Source organism: Mesoplodon bidens (genome assembly GCF_964165515.1).
Source record: "Mesoplodon bidens genome assembly, chromosome: 2".
Classification (NCBI taxonomy): domain Eukaryota; kingdom Metazoa; phylum Chordata; class Mammalia; order Artiodactyla; family Ziphiidae; genus Mesoplodon; species Mesoplodon bidens.
The window spans coordinates 22,895,843-22,914,614 of NC_138177.1; the positions used below are offsets into that span (position 1 = coordinate 22,895,843).

An 18,772-nucleotide genomic window follows, 5' to 3' on the forward strand; every position below is an offset into this window, starting at 1 on the left:
CGTTGACCTTTGTCTGAAGCAGGTCTGACTGATGCTTTAGCTGGAGGTGTGGCCACTCCAGCCACTCCAGCCACTTCCTCCTCCTCCTGAGAAACCTCCCATTTCTCAAAGTTCTGGGTTGAGGAACAGAGCCCCGGTCACCCTGGTCCCCTCTCCCTGGATCACCGGGACCTCTGTCATTTGCCAGCCTCAGGGCTTCTGTTCCACCCCCATCCTACGAGCTGCCACCACACTCCCAGGACGTCCTCTCCCGCCTCCCAGGCTCTCTCTGGCCCTTCTCCCCTCAGCCTTTGAACCTTCATGATCCCCAGACTGTGCTTGCTATGGGCTGAACTGTACCCCCAAATTCACATGTTGAAGCCCTAACCCCCAGAGCCTCAGAATGTGACTGTGTTTGGAGACAGGGCTTTTATTTATTTATTATTATTTTTTAAATATTTATTTATTTATTTGGCTGCACCGGGTCTTAGTTGCAGCATGCGGGATCTTCGCTGCCGCATGCAGGATCTTTAGTTGCTGCATGTGGGATCTTTCAGCTGCAGCATGTGGGATCTAGTTCCCTGACCAGGGATCGAACCCAGGCCCCCTGCATTGGGGGCGCGGAGTCTTAACCACTGGGCCACCAGGGAAGTCCCAAGACAGGGCTTTTAAACAGGGAATTAAGGAAAAATGGGGCCATTCGCATGAGCCCTTATCCAATCTGACTGGTGTCCTTATAAGGAGGGAAAGTAGAACACAGACACAGGGAAGACCCTGTGAGGACACAGTGAGAAGGCAGCCATCTACCAGCCTAGGAAGAAACCCACCCCGCAGACACCTGGATCTGGGGCTTCCAGCCTCCAAAATTATGGGACAATAAATGTCTGTTTCTAAGCCGCCCAGTCTGCAGTGTTTAGTTAGAGCGGTCCTAGCAAACTACTATTCTGCTTTTCTCACACAGATGCCCACAGAGCTCCAACTCTGCTCAGCTCTAAAGCATGGTGCTGGGTCGCAAATCCACACCTGGCTCTAAAAGCTTCTTCTGAGGCTGCACCTCAGGGGTCTCCACCTAACCCTCACTGCACCCCTGACAGCAGAGTGGGGTGAGCACAGGCTCTGGCCTCCACTGCTGCCTGCCACAGCCCCAGGGCAAGTGGGTAAGCCTCAATTTCCTCTTTGTGAAAGTGGGGATCAAAACACCCACTCAGCAGGGTTGCTTGCAAGGATTTGGGAAGATTGTGCAAAGGCCCAGCCCTGGGTCTGACCCTTACTTGGGACTCAACGAATGGCAGCTGTTATTTTTATTATTTCTCTCAAACCTGACCCAGTATTTCCCAGGTCAGCTCCTGGAGCCACCAAGCTGGGAGCCTCGGCGGGACCTCCACACCTGCACCCCCCTACCTGCCCCCGCCTCCTGGATCTGACCTGTGTTTGCTTCATTAACTCAACAATCCTCATCCAGCACCTACTAAACAACAGCCATTGTGCTCCGCTGAGCACCCGGGCCTGAATGAAGCCTGTGGGCAGGGAGGAATTTCAGCTTATCTGCAAATGAATAAACAAATTGAGTTTTAAACAATCAATTACTATGGAGGGGGTTATGCTGGGGGAAGAGGGGGAGGGGTCCTTAAGCCAGTGAATCACCTTCTTTGGCTGGCTTGTCTTTTACCCAGAAGGCTGCAAGTCTCAAGTTACTGTTCCCAAAGGCTTCCAGAATTTCCTTTCTTAAGCAACAATAGACCGGATCCTTCCCTGCTTAAAATCCTCCCTGGCTGCTCCTGCCTTCAGTGGGCCCTCCTCTACCTGGTGCAGCCTTACCTGTCTTCCCGCCTATCTCCTCCAGCACATCCTTCACTCTTTTTTCTTTTTTAAAAATATTTATTTATTTATTTGGTTGCACTGGGTCTTAGTTGCAGCTCGTGGGCTCCTTAGTTGTGGCATGCAAACTCTTAGTTGTGGCATGGATGTGGGATCTAGTTCCCTGGCCAGGGAGGGAACCCGGGCCCCCTGCATTGGGAGCGTGGAGTCTTAACCACTGTATCACCAGGGAAGTCCCACATCCTTCACTCTTGTCAGGTGAGAGACACTGGCCTCTGTCCACCTCTAGACCTGGGCACAGGCAGTGCCCATCACCTGGGTGTCACTCCTTAGCGCACCTTTGCTCTTAGCCACTTCTTTCTATCTGAAAAACTCCCCTTATCTTTCAAGAACCAGCTCCAACATCACTTCCTTCACCAGATCTTCCCAAACACCTCCTCTCGGCTCCCAGGGCTTTACTGTCTCCATCACAGCATTTATCACCTTGTAGTGTGGAGCTTGCAGCGATTTCTTTCATATTTGTTGTCTCCACTAGATCAGGAACCCCATCAGGGGAGGAAGAGATCAGGTCTGGTTACATCTGCTGTTCCAGTGCCCGCCACACAGGGGCGCTCCACATGTGCAGAGTGAATAAATGACTGACAAAGGCAGGCGAGTCAGACTGAGCCAGATGCTCCTTACACCTCCTCCCATTTAATCCCCACACAGCTGAGGAAGTACAAGTTTACAGGAGAGCCAGCTTCCCTCTCTGCCCTGAATGGCTCAGGATACTGACACCAAACCATGGAGAGTCCTGGTACCTGAATGATTTGCATTTCATGTGCCCATAATAAGCTCTAAGTGAATACGTGTTGACTGGTGATCATGCAGTTATTCTTCTCTGGTCGTCGTTTTTTTTTCTGGTCTATCTCCATGGATACCCGGGAATGTTGGCTGTGGCCACAATCAGCTCAATTCAAAACCCATTTGTCAAGTGCTGGGCAGTGGCTCCCACACTGGCTGAGGCTTGGAATCTCTGATTCTGAGGTTTTAGTGGGAGATGAGGATCTGTCACATTTAGAGAAGAGAAAAGAGGGAGAAGTGCATTTCCAGTGCGGGAAAGGGGATGAGCAAAAGCAGTGGAGGGCATATGGGTAAGGGTAAGTCTGGGGTCCAGATTTTGGAGAGTCAAGAGTAATAAAATTGGGGGCTTCCCTGGTGGCGCAGTGGTTGAGAGTCTGCCTGCCGATGCAGGGACAAGGGTTCGTGCCCCGGTCCGGGGGGATCCCACATGCCACGGAGCGGCTGGGCCCGTGAGCCATGGCCGCTGAGCCTGTGCGTCCGGAGCCTGTGCTCCGCGGCGGGAGGGGCCACAACAGTGAGAGGCCCGCGTAATGCAAAAAAAAAAAAAAAAAAAAAAGGCAGGTGACCAACTGGTTTGAGAACCAGGTCTGGAGTCAGTGGTGCCCAGGGAACAGGGGCCACGCGCACACCCAGACCTGAGGCTGACTCTGGCTCCGCCAGGCCCTGGCTCTTGGACCTGTTCTGCTTGACTTCTCTGAGCTTCAGCTTCCTGAACAATTACAGTAAAAACAACAGCACCTCCAGTCGTTAGCACTCACCTCCTGCCAGACACCAAGCCCAGCCCTTTATCTCATTTAATCCTCATCTCAACCCTTCAAGATGGGGACTGTTATCATCCTTATGCAGCAGATAAGTGCCTGGAGGGTAAGTAACTTGCCCAGGGTCACAGGACCGCTAAATGATCTGACTCTCAAGGACGCTTGTTTTTCTCCCCAGTTTTATTGAGATATAACTGGCATATAGCACTGTGTAAGTTTAAGGTGTACAGTGTAATGATTTGACTTACATACATCATGAAATGATTACTACAATAGGCTTAGTGAACATCCATCACCTCATATAAATATTAAATATATTAAAGAAATAGGAAAAAATTTTTTCCGTGTGACGATAACTCTTAGGTCTCTCTTTCATTTATAACGTACAGCAGTGTTACCTTTATCACGTTGTACATTATATCCCTAGTACTTATTTATTCAAAGCTTCTTCTTGAGCAAGTCTGGTGTGTACTGACTGAGATGACCTATGAGAAGCCTGGACACAGGGGCCCTCGAGAAGGCTCCTCTCCCTCAGCCCGGGATGCCCAGGGGAGGGACCCCGGTGTGGGCAGTCAGGTGTCCCGCTTTTCCCACCAGGGATGATGATGCTGAGGAGAAGAGGGCAAAGACTGCTCAGAGGAAGATGATTCAAGGGCTTCCCTCTGTAACCAACACTAAGCTGCTTTGTTATGTGAATACATGAAATCACCTGCTGCAGCTGGCACGCGGGGCACCGAGCTGGATCCGTGTTTCTGACCGAGTTTCTCCCCAGGGCACAGGCGTTCCGCGTTTTGCAACCGGAATCAGGCGGCCTGGGTGCTCAGCGGCTGGCGCCTGGGGCCCTCTAGTGGCGCGAGGGAGCCTTTCTTCTGCCTCTGAGCCGTGGGGGCCTGACTGGCCCGGGCAGCCAGGACAAGCTTTCCTCAGGAATCCGAAAGCTGGGACCTAAGGCGCCCGGTTGCTTTAGCTCTTCCTGTGCGAGATGGGGATGCTCATACCCTCCCCACCTGCTTCCCAAGACCTTGTGAGGATCCTCTGGGATGTGATGGGTGACAGCACCTTGCTAGCTCGATAGCATCGCTAACCAGCAAATTCCCGCGTCCATGAGAAAATTGCCGACAGAGTGAGGTCCAGGATGCTAAGGACCAGTGAAGGGCTGGGCAGAGGGCTGAGGAGAGGGGAGGCAGTAGAGGGATGGAGTGAGCAAGACGGTGGGGGGCACGGGGTTCAGCAGAGACAGGCCCATGTGTGTAGGGCAAGGGGAGCCTTTTGGGGGAGATGTGGGCAATGGCGTTGGAAAAGGAGACGCGTAAATACTCATTTCTCATTCCTTTCTCTTCATTCAAAATGATGGTTATAGGGCTTCCCTGGTGGCGCAGTGGTTGAGAGTCCGCCTGCCGATGCAGGGGACACGGGTTCGTGCCCCGGTGCGGGAGGATCCCACATGCCGCGGAGCGGCTGGGCCCGTGAGCCATGGCCGCTGAGCCTGCGCGTCCGGAGCCTGTGCTCCGCAACGAGAGAGGCCACAGCAGTGAGAGGCCCGCGTACCGCAAAAAAAAAAAATGATGGTTATATTTGCTTCCATACGAAAATGAAACAATTAAAATATCTACTTCTCTGAGTGGCTTTCCCGTGGCTTGGTACCCTCAAAAAAAGGTCCCTACCCCCGCTGAAGGCTGTAATGAGGCCAGTCCTGACCCCGCCTGTGTTCCGGGTCTCCTTCCCGGGCACCCACCAGGGACCCCTGCACATTATCCCCCGTTTGCATCCCCTCTCAGCCTAGTTTTCCGGTCGTTCCTTGTGTTCCGGCAGGAGGGCCCCTCAGTTAGAGCAGTGAGGAGGGCGGCCATGCCCGCCTGAAGCAGGACATTCAGTGCTTCAGAACAAGAGTCTTGGTTTCTAGCACCCAGGCTTTTCCCTTCATTGGCTTTGTTCCTAACATCTCCAAACCTCAGTGTTCCCATCAGTAAAATGGGGAAATAATAACTACATCATAATTACTCAATTAAAGATTCAATGAGATCATGTATATTGCATATATAATACTGTGCCTGGCACTTAGGAAGAAAATACATGTTAGTTTATTAAGGAAGTTTCTATGCTTTAGGTTATAAGTGAGAGGCTGCTTGACAAGGAATGTCAGCCAGGCTTCCCATCTCAGAAAAGAGGAAACCTTGCGGTGTGGGATTGCAGAAAGGGTTGGGGGGGGGATAGGAGGGAGACGGGGGGAGGGGCGGGGGGAGGGGCGGGAGACATACCACTGTGTCCGGGCAACACTTGTCATCTGCCGAGGTGCCACCAGGCTGTGCGGTGACTCAGCCTTCACTAAGCCTTTACCCAAAGCAAAGACCACCCTGGGAGAAGCAAATGCAATTATTATTATTTTTCCATTTTAATGTAATAATAATAAATTGAAACCAAAGCAGATGAATGACTTGCACAAGGTCACCTGGCCAGTGACCCAGATTAGAACCCAGACCTTTGCTCTTTCTGTTATCAGAAATGCATTAACCAAGCTGGCAGAAGGAAAACAATCTTTACTGTGATGTAATTGAAAACATACAACAAATGAAATTCCAGTTCAATATTCAGGTCTTACAATTCAGGGTGACCAGTAACTGAGAGGCGCTGGGGTTTCTCAGCTTCTCCAGGTCACCACTATCGACGATTCTTGATTGACAGGAAAAGTCTCTGATGTCTAACCAAATATATTGCTGCTCCAGCCCACCGAGTGCGTTCCTGGTTGTTTTTATCTTCAAGGAAGAGAGAACACTTATCCATGTAACCCTTTCTAAAATTGAAAGCTGTTATGAAATTGATTTCCATCCCAATCCCATTTTACCTAAACATTCCTGAGGTGCTTCCCTCTTACCTAAGGAACCCCAGAGCTGTCTGAAATTACAGATGGCTTTGAGGTGTCCACATGCTGAAAAAGCTCTCAGGCAGCCCTGAGGGAGGGACAGGGTGCACTAATAGAGGTGCCCCCGAGACAGAGTGGCCAGGATAGAAATTCACTAAGAGTTCCCCACATCCCAGCCAATCTAGCACGAGCACAGCATCTCAGAAGTGCTCAGCAAACACTGGCTGATTGAATAAAAGGGTCAGAACTCAACAGTTGAGGGTCAGGCTGGGAGCTGCCCAGGGCTTTCACCCCAGTAAATCAGAAGCTTCTCGAGGCACAGCAAGTAAGAGCCCAAACTGACATTTAAGCAGAAGAGTTGTCATTCATTCATTCATGACTGTATGCATTCATTCAGCTGTGTTTACTGGGTGTCGAGCATTAGGACCAGGACGGATGGCCTACAACACAGCCTGTTCCCCACACCTCGAAGCACGCAAGTTGGTGGCGGAAACAGACAGGAAAGCAGATGATTAGCACATGACGTGGTCAGTGTCACTGCGGAGGAGTACCAGGTTCCACGGGAGCCCAGAGCTGGGCTCCTGCCCACAGTGACGCAGAAGGTGGGCCCAGGTGGAAGGAAGAGGCTGGGCCCAGAGCACCCATCTGTCCACCTTTGCCAAGGAGGACACACTCATGCCCAGAGTGTTCCTGGGTGCAGTGCAAGACCAGAGTAGGGCATTCGGGTCGCTCCAGCCCTGACTGACCGCCTCGGGGCAATGCATCCTGCTAGAGCACTGCACAGCCAGGGCAGCCCGGCAGCCCCCCAAAAGGTCTACAGAATGTATCTGGTGACTAGGTAACACCCTCGTATGACTGCTAAATCAGTACACTACAAAAAGGTTTGTAATGAGATGTTACTCCTGCCCCTGTTCCCGTCGGCCTCCTTCCCTCTGTCCCCCAGCAAGTACCCCTTCTTGGTGTCTTGTGTATCCTTCTACTAGAGTTTCTTCATCCAATTTCGTATTTCCTCCTTTTCTTACATAAAGGTAGCAAGCTATCCACACTGGCTTGGACCTTGAAAAGAGGTGCATTTCATTTTCAAAACGCTACTGATTTCAAGTAGACACGGTATCCATTCTGCCTATGTTCTGGTTTATTGGTAAAAGCAGAGCACAGGTCAAGGCTTTAAGTATTTGATTAGATACGCAGAAAGGCCTGTCTACAGCATCGCGAACAGTGAGGGAAGAAGCACAGTCAGGCTCTCTGGTGTCCCTCCCCAGAGCATTGCTTAGTAATGGTCACGCGCGGACAAGGATGAAGAAGGGTGTGTCTGTGCCCCACGCGGCCTGCCGTTGGGGATCAGGGGAAACATTTTAAAATCTTTTAATTATGGAGATCATGCCTGCTTATTGCAAGCAACAATCTAAAGCAAAACAAACAGAGAAAGAAATCAACTGAGACGTCAACCTCAAGCCCACTTCCCCAAAGTAACTATTGCTAACTTTTGGGCCGGAGGTCTGTGCCCCCATTTCACAGGACAGCAAAACTGAGGCAATAGATGAGGGAGTGTTTGGGGGGTCCTGAGAGAAGCCAGTTATGAAACGAGGGCTGTGCTCTAGGCCCAGCTGCCCCCAGAGTCCAGGTGCAGGAGCAGAGAGTGGGGGAGGGCGGGCAGGGGGTTAGTTGGTGCCCTCCCTCACTCTTACCCATCTCCGTGCTGCCTTTTCCTCTGCCTTCCCATGTTTTCCACTTCTCCTCCCTGTGTCCACATCTTTCCTCGGCCTTTGTGCAACTCAGAACAAGGACCAAGTCTTCCTGACTGCGGCACACCCAGGCCTCACAGCGTGCTTGGCGCAGAGGGAATGCTGTGCACGTGCTTCTTGGGAAGGCTGCCCCAGCCTCTCACACCAGCTTTTACTCCTACGAGGCGTCAGGAGGCATTCACGGCCTTTCCTGGTGGCTCGGGCCCCAGCCTCTAGACCCTCTGTCCAGGGTGTCTTCTGCAGCTCCAGTCCCCGCGCCCGTCAGCCCTGTGAGGAGGCAGGCAGCTGAGAGGGGCAGGCCTGAGGCCCCGCAGAAAGGCGACCGGAACTGATTTCCAAGGGGTGGCCCTCTTCGCCTATGCCCTGGAGGACTGGAGCCACAGCCACCTTGGGTGAAATCTAGTCCTGACCATACCCGGTTGAAGCTCAGAAGCAAAGGGCGGGGGGTCCTAAGCAGGTGAGGACTCACCTGAACCAGGTGGACCCTACACACCAAAGCATGAGCCAGGGCCTGGCAGTTAGTAGGTCCTCAGTAAATGTACGTTGGTGGGTTTAGGCCTGGGAAGGAGGTGGCCTTGCAGGGGGGCGGAGGAGAGATGAAGGACCGTCTCCTGTCACCTAGGACAGCTCGCCAGCAGGCTGCGTGCAGAGAGGACAGAACTTGGTGTCAGGCTTGGGTCTGAGTCCTGGTGCCACTTCCTAGCTGATTAAGCCAGGGACTGAGCTCGGGCCGCAGCAGTGAAAGCCCAGAATCCTAACCACTAGGCCACAAGGGAACTGCCTATTTCCTTTTCTTAAAGTTTTATGAAGTGTAACTTACACACCGTAAAATTCATGCACTTTGTTTACGATTCAATAACTATGTACAGAGTTGTGCAACCACTGCCATCATCTGAGTTTAAATCACTTCATCACAGAAACCCTGTCCTCGTCCCATTCCCACCCCAGCCCTAGGCAACCCGTCTATCTCTATAGAGTTGCATTTTCTGGACATTTCATGTCAATGAAATCATATAATCTGTGGCCTTCTGCAAGCAACTTCCTTAGCATGATGTTTTTGGAGTTCGTATGTTGTACCATGTGTCAGTAGTTCCTTTTTATTACTGAGTAATATCCATCGTGCGGGTATAACACATTCCATCCCTTCACCAGTTTTTCAACATTTGGGTTGTTTTCACTTCTTGGCTATTTTGAGTAATGCTGCCACAGTCATGAGCAAGTTTTTGTGTGGACATCTGTTCTTATTTCTCTCGGGTAGGTATCTACAAGTAGAATTGCCTGGTCATATGGCAACTCTATGTAATCTTTTGAGGAACTACCAGACTGTTTTCCAGAGGTGTTGCACCATTTTACATCCCTACCAGCAATACACAAGGGTTCTAACTTCTCCACATCCTTGCCAACATTCATTATTATCCTTTTTAACTAGAAGTCACACTAGTGGGTGTGAAGTGGTATCTCACTGGGTTTTGGTTTGCATTTCCCTCATAACTAATGATGCGGAGCAACTCATTTGCCATTTGTAAATCTTCTTTGGTGAAATGTCTATCATCTTTTTGGGCCACTTACTTAACCTCTTACTGTTAATTATACCCGGCTCCTAAGGCCATGAGACTTTATGTAGAGGGTTTGCAAAGGGGCTGCCATATAATGAGGGCTGAAAGATGACAGCTTTTAGTATTGTCGTACTCGTTGTCACTCTGACCCCCTAGGAATAAGCCTTCCCCATGGGCTCTCCAGTTTGGAGTTGGAGCCCAGCTGCCCTCCCTCCTCAGGGGAGGGTGGAGGATGAGCTCCACTGGCACAAGGGTCCACATGTTCTGGATGTCCTGCTGAGCAATTCCACACGATCTCACTTCATACCCACCAGAACCTTTGGATGAAGCATGACCTCCATATTTCTAGGGATGAAACCTTGAGGTCCAAGATATTCAGTACCTTCTCCAAGGTCGCCTAGTTGAAAGCGGTGGGAAGTAAGATGTGAACTCAGAGCTGATGCTAAAGCCAATGCCACAGGCAGGAGCTGGTGGGCACAAGCGCCAGGCACTCGGCCTGCACGGAGAAACTGCGGGCTCAGTCCAGCTGTGTAGACGGTCCCACAACTGATGAACAACTCAACTGGAGTAAGCTGCTTATCCCCTTCAGGCCTCAGCATCCTCTATAAAGTCAGAAAAAGAATAATTCCTCCCTCAGAGGGCATCTGTCTGGATCTGATATAGTGTGTGGCCCACTACAAGCAGGCAGCTTCCTCCTTTGTGTCTGGGCTACAGCCAGCTCCCCACCAAGGCCACTTGGCTCTTCTTTGCCCTGAGCTTTGGCACATCCTACAACACAATCTCCTGACCATGACCCTGACCCTAGGGGCCAGGCTGGAGCAGGGTGTCATTACAGCTCTCAGGGCCTGGCCCCTTATTTCCTCTCATCCCTACTTCTTGCCTTTAGGCAGTACTCTCCCGAAGCTGGAGCACCTGGAGAGGGCCTCGAGTTCTCTAGAATGATGACGTAAGATAAAGCATAAGAAAAGGAGGGTAATAAAAAATAAAGCTTTATTAAAGCAGCTAAGCTTAGCAGCACTGTGAACACACTTTCAATGGTATACCTCTGAAGCAAGACTTAAATATAACACAGTCTAATATGTGCATTTCTGAGTAACTGTGATAACTCTAAGTCACTCACTTCTTTTCCATTTACCAATTCAAAGAGAAAAGCTCTTGTCATGTTTTGTACCTCTTACCTCCTTGACCTGGCAACAAACTGACCCTGCCTTGGGCTCCAGCTGGAGGACCCCAGTTGAAGGGGTCATCAGCTGAAGGTCTCCAGACCTCCCTATGGAGCTGGGGCTCTGACTGGGGCCCCAGCCTCTCTCTCCTGTCACTGTGTGAGGTGTGCAGGGCTGCATCTGGTTTCCAGCATCCACCACCCCTTCAGAGCACCTTCTAACCCGAGACAGGAGAGGAAACTAGTGCTGTGGTCTGAACAGACTTAAGGAGGTTTTATCCCAAGGCCCCAAGACTGACTGAGCCCACCCCTGCGCTGCACAGCGCCCCTCACCCGAGGGCGCCGGTCACAGAGAGCAGGGCAGACCGAGGCTGTCTTAGTCCTTCTTGCCTCCTGGGACTGGGCTTCTTGTGAGGAGCCTCCCTGAGCTGCAGGGGGTCAGTGAGGTCACTGTGCGGGAGTCCAGCTTCACTCTGTCCAGGAGGGTCTTCTTGAGGGCGGCTGGGGAGATCTTTTCTTGGTCGGCCATGGACTGCAGCTCTCTGCAGACAAAGCCCCAACAGGTTGAAGGAGGAGCCAGAGCTGCACGAGGCTTCCCCATCCACTTAACCCCCAACCCTTGTTGACTTGGTACCAGCCCAACTTAGAAGCCCAAACCAAAAACTCCCCTAAGCTTCCTAGAAGTGCTATTTAACTAAGTAGGGGTTACTACATAGATGTAGAGCTGTGATCAGGTGGGGAGAGAGAGAGTGTGGAAAAAATCACAGGACTGGAGGTCAAAGACTTGAGGTCGAATCCTGCCTCCATCACTGACTAGCTGTTTGACCTTGGGAGAGCTGTATCTCGAAGCCTCGACTTCCTCATCTGTAAATCAAGCTAACCCCAGCTATCAGAACTGTGTGAGAATTAAATGAAGGCCTACAAACCCTTAGCTAACAAAGTCTAATGAATCGTGGTTATTAACAGAGCAGACTCCAGCACTGGTAATGGGACCAAAGATGGCAGATTCTGCAAGACGGTGTGCAGCCCATACTGGGGCTGGCTGGGAGGAGAGGGCCTGGGCAGAGAAAGAGAGAGACCCACCGTGTTTGGATGCAGGAGGCCTCAACTGCGTTGATGAGCAGGGAGCGGAAGCCCCCACTCTCTAGGACGTGCAGGGCGTGGATGGTGGCCCCCCCAGGGGAGCAGACATTGTCCTTGAGCTGGCCCGGATGCTGCTCTGAGTCCAGAAGCATCTTGGCAGCCCCCTAGGGCAGGAAGGAAGCATTAGAGCAGAAAACTGGTGCCCCTTGAGATGAGCTTCTCCACACCCACTGTTCCCCCCCAATCCTTATCCTAGCTTCCCAACCAAGCCCTGCCCCGGCCCAGTGACCCCTAAGAACCCCATCCCCACACTGTGGTCCAGAACACGCAGGCGGAAGACACTGACCAGCAAGGCCTGGGCCCCCAGTCGGACAGCCAGGCGCCTCGGCAGGCCCATCTTCACCCCACCGTCAGCCAACGCGTCCAAGGCCATGAACGCCTGTGGAGACACTCACTGAGCCCTGGGGCAGCAGGCACTCGGGGGCACGCCCTAGGGTCTACTTTTCCTGATGACTGGAATTAGCTCCAAGGGTTGACCTTCTCCACCAGCCTGCCTTGCCCAAGAGGTGGGTGACACCCCCAGCCCAGGCCTGCCAGCCCATCTTGCGCCCCTGGGTCCCCGGAAGGCTGCGTAAGTATATGAGGGCCTCACATAGGCAGGCCCGCTGCCGCTGAGCCCTGTGACGGCGTCAATCAGGTCCTCCTCCACCTCAGTGCAGAAGCCCACGCTGCTCATGAGCTGCTCCAGGAGCTGCCCATCCTCCACCAGGGCGTGGGTGCCCGTGGCGTACACCGTTGCGCCCTCTCGCACCAACACGGGCGTGTTGGTCATGCAGCGGATCACCTTGGGGGCTGGCTGGAATGCCATCAGCTTCTGGGGTTAAGGCAGAGGGCCGAGTGAGTGGCCAGTCCCACTAGCACCCACCCCTCCTCCCCTCACACAGGACTGCCAGGGCTGAGATGGGCACCTTCTCGACGGAGCTGATGGTGACACCGGCCGCGCAGGAGACCACAATGTGCCTGGCCTGAACGTCGGCCCCGATCTCGTCCAGGATGAAGGGGATGATGTGTGGCTTCACGGCTAGGAACAGGACGTCACTGTGCCTCACCGTCTCCTTATTGCTCCGGGTCAGGTTCACACCCATCTTCTGCGGGAGGAGACCACTGTGCAGCAGCAGCCTCACTGGGCCCAGGGCCTCCCAAGGAGCAGCTGAACCCCCGACAAGCCTGGAATTCCCTGCCCCAGCCCCTCAGGGTCTGCCCGTACTGCCACCGGCACCAAGTTTTCCAATGTTGCTACCGGGCAAGTGAGCATAGGTGCTGGACGCCGACAAGCTTCCCCATGGCAACCAGGAAATAGCTGTCCCCCATGCCCACCACTTCTCTGGCCCCCAAGGCACCCCTCTGCCAGGTAATTAGTCTCCATGGCTGGAAAGTGGCAATGGGAAAGGTGAAATGCTACTAGTGCCCAATGGTCGGAAGCGAGGCCGTATCCCAACTCCAGACACTTGTTCATCAGAGTGCAGTCTCTGTGTGGTCCAGGGGTGGGCTGGAGGACACCCATCTCTCTAAGACTCCATACTGAGAAGCAGGGCCCTCCAGTGCCGGTAACATCAGCCATCCCAGGCACAGACACTACCTGTCGCCCGCCTCATCAGACATCCTCTCCCACACTGCTCAGGTTTGGGGTGAAGACTTGGGATATTCCTTTTTTAGACAGAGGAACAACGAACCTGCCAGGTTCTTTCCCAACACGCTCTTTTATGCCTCAGAATAATTCAGCTAAGTGGCTATTGTGGTCTCCATTTTATAAATGAGGAAACTGAGTCCCAGAGTAGCCGAGTACCGTAAGGCCACTTAGCCAGTGGATGAAGAAAAGTGAGTATTTTATTGGATGCCTACTATGCGCCAGGTGCTTTCCATACATAAAACCTCAACTAACCTTCTAACCACCCCACCAGTATCTGGATTAGAACCCAAGTCTGTCTGCCTGGGTGCTCCCACCACCCTGAGCTGCCCCATGGAAGGTGGAGGATTATGCTCCTGGTGGGTATGTCAGCGCCGACCATGGACCAGCACAGGGGCTCAGCTCATCAGGCCATCCTTCTCCTGGGCCTTCACCCTCCTCCCCAGTTACCCCCCTGCCCCACCTACCCTGAGCGCGGACACTGTGGGCGGGTCCATGTCCGGGGAGCTGGCTATTATCTTGTGAGCCGACAGGATGCCTGGAGAATACAGGGCTTTTCAACTGGGAATCATGGCCCACCCGGTTCCCATGCTTTCCCTGGGAAAGCAGAGTCAAACCCCACGACGTTCTGACCGTTGTGGAGACGGCTTCTAGTGTCCTTCTCCCCGCTCAATCCCTTATGCGGGCAGGACTCTTTTGCTGCTTAAGAGGAGTTTCCTCTCCCCCAGCAGACACAAATTCCCCTTTCTTCATTCATTCACGTTCGTGGGGTGGAGGGCGGTTCACAGGGTAGGCTAGGGACCGTCCGCACATCCGCCTCCCGCCTCCAGGCGCTTACCTGCGGCCGTGAAGCCCCGCGCCAGGGCACAGGCCAGCTGGCCAGCGCCGATGAAGCCCACGCTCATGGTTCCAGGCTCTGCTTCTGCCGGGCCGCCGCAGAAGTCGGCTCAAAGGTGCCCTAAAAGAAGAGTAGAGAACGGAGGGCCCAGCGGGCGCAGAGCCCCGTAGCCGAATCCCGGGAGTTGCCCGCAGCTTCCGGGCCGGATACCGCTACCCCTCCTCACTCACACTCACCGACTGCGCCGCAGGGGCCCAAGTGTCCCCGCCCCTCCAGGGCGACCAATCCGAGGCCGGGACGAGGCCGTGTGCCCGCCTCCTGCGCACGGGATTGGCGGGTGGAATCTCGGACGCGGCGCGCGAAGTCGGGATTTCCGCCTCGTGTGGGCCCCACACGCCATTGGGAGTCGCGTGGGGCTCAGGGCTGAGGCCGGGCAGAGGTCTGGCTAATGTTATTTCCTGGTGCTGGCCATGAGCCGCACCTCGAGGGCAAGAGGACCTCTCCAGGTTGCTGATTTGAGGGGACGGATGTGACGCTCTTGGCGGGGCTTCAGACAGGAGCTTGGGGACCTGTGGGCTCCGAGCCAGGCGCCTCGGTGCGCCCGGCTTGGAGCTGGGAGGCCCCCGGCTGCCGCCCGCTCCCTCCCGGCCCGCGCTGGAAGGCGGCGGGGGAGCCGCGGTTACTCACTTGAACTTAAGTGGTTCACGCGATTGGTCTTATTAACTGGATTGCGAATAGGGTTAGTTCCTCTGTTTAGGAAATGATGGGCTCCTTAGAGCCTGACTAAAGTAACCCCGACCACCGCCACTTGCTTTAAAACGCTCCACAAACGTGATGTTTACGTTTTCATCAGTAGTAAATTTAAGTACTACGGGGGGAAAGGTGACAGAGGAAGGAGATGGCATCTCAAGAGGGAGGCGTCTCAGAACAGCAGGAGAGGCCGTTGGTTCCCCACCGCCTCTCTGTCTTTCTACAGGCCTTTCCGTATAATCCACACTCCACCCACAGCAGCGGGCTGCTTTCTGCAATGTTCCTCTAGTTGATCACGTCCAGGAGGACAAGTCCCTGGTTCTTGAGTTTCTGGACCCTTAAAAGTGAGGACCAGGGACTTCCCTGGTGTTGCAGTGGTTAAGAATCCGCGTGACAATGCAGGGGACACCGGTTGGATCCCTGGTCCTGGAAGATCCCACATGCCCACGTGCCGCGGAGCAACTTAGCCGGCACGCCACAACTTTTGAAGCTGCGCGCCTAGAGCCCGCGGGCCACGACTACTGAGCCCGCGTGTCACAACTACTGAAGCCACAGCAATGAGAAGCCCGTGCACCGCAATGAAGAGTAGCTCCCCCCCCTTCCTTTGGCAGCAAGGAAGACCCAATGCAGCCAAAAATTAATTAATTTTTAAAAAATGAGGACCAAATATTTACTATGAAGCAAAATTACATTTCTATAACTTTCTCTGATTAGGAAAGTAATACATGTATATTGAGAAAAAATTTAGAAAATACAAAAAAAGGAAAAGTCAAAATCACCCATAGCCATACTTCCTAAGGATCATTTTCTGCAGACATTTTTTGTGTATTTCCTTACACATTATTTTGTATGCATACATAGCTTTTCCATCGTTGGCAATAAATTATATACATGTGGTTTTGAAATTTCTATACTAGATATACAATAAATATTTTCCAATGTCACTGAAAAGTTATTTAAAACAAGATTTTAGTGACTACTTAGCGTTCCATTAAATGGATGCACTGTACTAATTTAGCCATGCTTTCAAAGATCAGCATTAGGTTTATTCATTCATTCAATATATATTTATTGAGCCAGTTTCTGGGGATCCAGCCACGAACAAAACAGACAGAAGTCCTTACCTTCATAAAACCTCTATCAATTTTTAAAATTACTGTTCAAACTACTGTGAGAAAGTCTTTACCTAACTCTTTGACTATTTCCTTAGCCTGGATCCCTGAAAGTGAGATCTCGTGGTTCTGTGTGTAGAAGCCTTAAATGCTTCCCATAGTGGCCATGTTGCAGCCCAGCCTAGTTGTCACCAGCATGGGCTCTGACACCAGAAACCCTACAGCTCAAACTAGCTGAAGGAAGAGGGGGACTTACGACACAGCCCTTAGGAAAGGTGCCGAGGAGCACACTAACCAGAAGGAACACCTACATCACGAGGACCTTGGGGACTGGAACCAGAACTTCCTAACGGTGCCTGTGCTTCTGAGGGATGCTCGGGTTCCCCACGGTCCACTGGGAGGGTGCAGGGCCCCCTGGCCGTCTGGCTCTGGCCTGCAGTACAAAAGGTTGTGCGCCGAGTGTGTGTGTGCGCGCGTGAGTATGTGTGTGTTCGAGTGGGGCGAGGTGTAGGAGACACCAGTATCTCACACCTGTCAGTCCCCTTACACACATCCATCCCTTATCTGGTTGCCTTGGTAACTCCTGCCTCAGCTTCCAGGAGTGGAGGTGAAATATGAGGAGGACTGGAGAGGCTGGGAAAGGAGGCCGAGTTGGTGGCCCCCAGTGCTGGCTGGATTCCCAGCCAGGGCAGGCCACGTAAGACAGGGAGCAGCCAAAGCACTTGGTCCTCCTGACTAAGCTTGAACATGTGAACTCCTGACCAGAAACTGGCTATTTTTTGGGGGTACTTTGTGATCTTTTTTTTTTTTTTTTTCATCTCCAAAGTTTAAAGTTTATGCGTACAAAGTTTTAAATATATATTTTAATTGTAGGCGATCCCTTTTCATTTTCTTGTAATGACCTTGCTGACTCTAAAGGCTCATTTCATCTGCGCAGCGGCCCCTGCTCTGGCTCCCATGGCCATTACGTTTGATGCCTGTGAAGTTCCTTTGGGTACAAGTGTTGGATGGATGAGATGAGATGAGATGAGAAAAGACCCGTCCTCCCCACCCAGCCACTCAGGACATACCCTCAGGAAGCCTGGTGCTGTCATTCTGCCATGGACATATACTCTCCTTCTCTGGCACCTGTCTTCTTGGGTGCCTGCTCTATCACTTTCCTCCATCTGAACAGACAGAGAAGTCCAGAAGGAAAACGGGGAGTTCACTAAGCTTCCAGGACGGCCCACCTCACTCCTCTCCTCTGATCCTCGCATCCACCAGTCAGATGGGTTGAGCTGTTCCTGCCCCTCCTCCCTTCTCACCCCCCACCCCACGGTCCTGCCCCCTCTTCACCTCCAGCTGTCCCAACAAAGTGGACAGCGCTTCATTTCTGCCTTCACTTGTCCAGGGTCTTCACTCTCAAGGCTTCAGGGCATCCTTCCTGGTCTGTCTCTGGATAGCAGGCTCATCTTCCTAAGAATGGAAACGATCCAGGGAATGAGGGCGAATCCTGAGCTGCTCCCAGCCAGTCAAATGGCAGTTCCCCTTGACTCCTTCCCGATATAGGAATCTCCAGGGATTCACACTTTGCACACATATTTGCTTTGTTGTTGTTGTTCTTATACCAATAATCCATGTTTACTGTAGAACAATTAGAAATTAGATCAAACGGAAAAATGAACACTGCCTTTAATCCCACCACCTAAAGAGAATCAATGTGACTCTTTTGGAATATGACTCTACACCGCTTTTTCATATGCGGCAAGGCACACCTTAACCTTGATTTTTTTTTTTTTTTTTTTGGCCATGCCACACGGCTTGCAGGATCCGGCTTTTTCCCCCACCAGGGATCGAACCTGGGGCCCTTGGCAGTGAGAGCACTGAGTCCTAACCACTGGACCACCAGGGAATTCCCTTAAACTTGATTTTTAAAAACAGGTACGTACTCATGTTGTATGTAAACAGGTCAGGTTGTGTATGAACAGGAGATTCAAAAAGCTCCAATCTCCCTATGTTAAGGTCTGTAAACTTAATTACATTTGCGAAGTCCCTTTGCCATGTGACAGAACATAGTCACAGTTTCTAAGGATTGGGGGGCATGGACGTATTTGGGGAGAACATTTTGTCTACCACATTGTTTCCCTGTGCTGATGAGCACATCCTTACATTTTGAAATGAAGCTGATCTCCTAGGTATTTTTAGCTCACATGGGATGATGTGAGCAGGCCCATCCTTGGCACTGATTGCATGTGACTGGTTGGGAGTACACAGACCTTTTAGAGCCACAGATACATCACTGAGAAGCTGGTAGAATTCTTTAGATGATTTTGATATCCTTCTTGTAGAGAAAGCGACTGTATGCCCTGGTACTCACAACATGCCAAGTGGCAGTTCTTCATTTTGATGTCTTATAGAGGTAAGATAGCCATTTACAAATCAGAGACAAATCTCTCCCCATCTCCAACAATATTCTTGCCAAGTTCTCAAGTCCTCACTGTCCATAGACTAGCTCATTTTCCCCTTTGCTATTCAGTTGCTATTAATTAGCTTTGTATGCCAAAATAGAAAATCCATGAACTTCAGTAAGTCAGGCATAAGG

At 52.0% G+C, this 18,772-nt stretch overlaps 1 protein-coding gene across 1 annotated transcript; it reads right to left on the minus strand.

Moving 5' to 3' along the window:
* Positions 1–10,532: 10,532 nt before the first annotated feature.
* Positions 10,533–14,555, minus strand: PYCR2 (pyrroline-5-carboxylate reductase 2). Its single transcript, XM_081224616.1, has 7 exons — positions 14,330–14,555; positions 13,959–14,029; positions 12,773–12,952; positions 12,457–12,678; positions 12,151–12,243; positions 11,805–11,968; positions 10,533–11,263 (listed from the first exon to the last, which is right to left on the minus strand). Exons 1-7 carry the CDS (start codon positions 14,394–14,396, stop codon positions 11,098–11,100), a joined length of 963 nt encoding a protein of 320 aa, XP_081080742.1. The 5' UTR covers positions 14,397–14,555; the 3' UTR covers positions 10,533–11,097.
* Between the last annotated feature and the right edge of the window lie 4,217 nt (positions 14,556–18,772).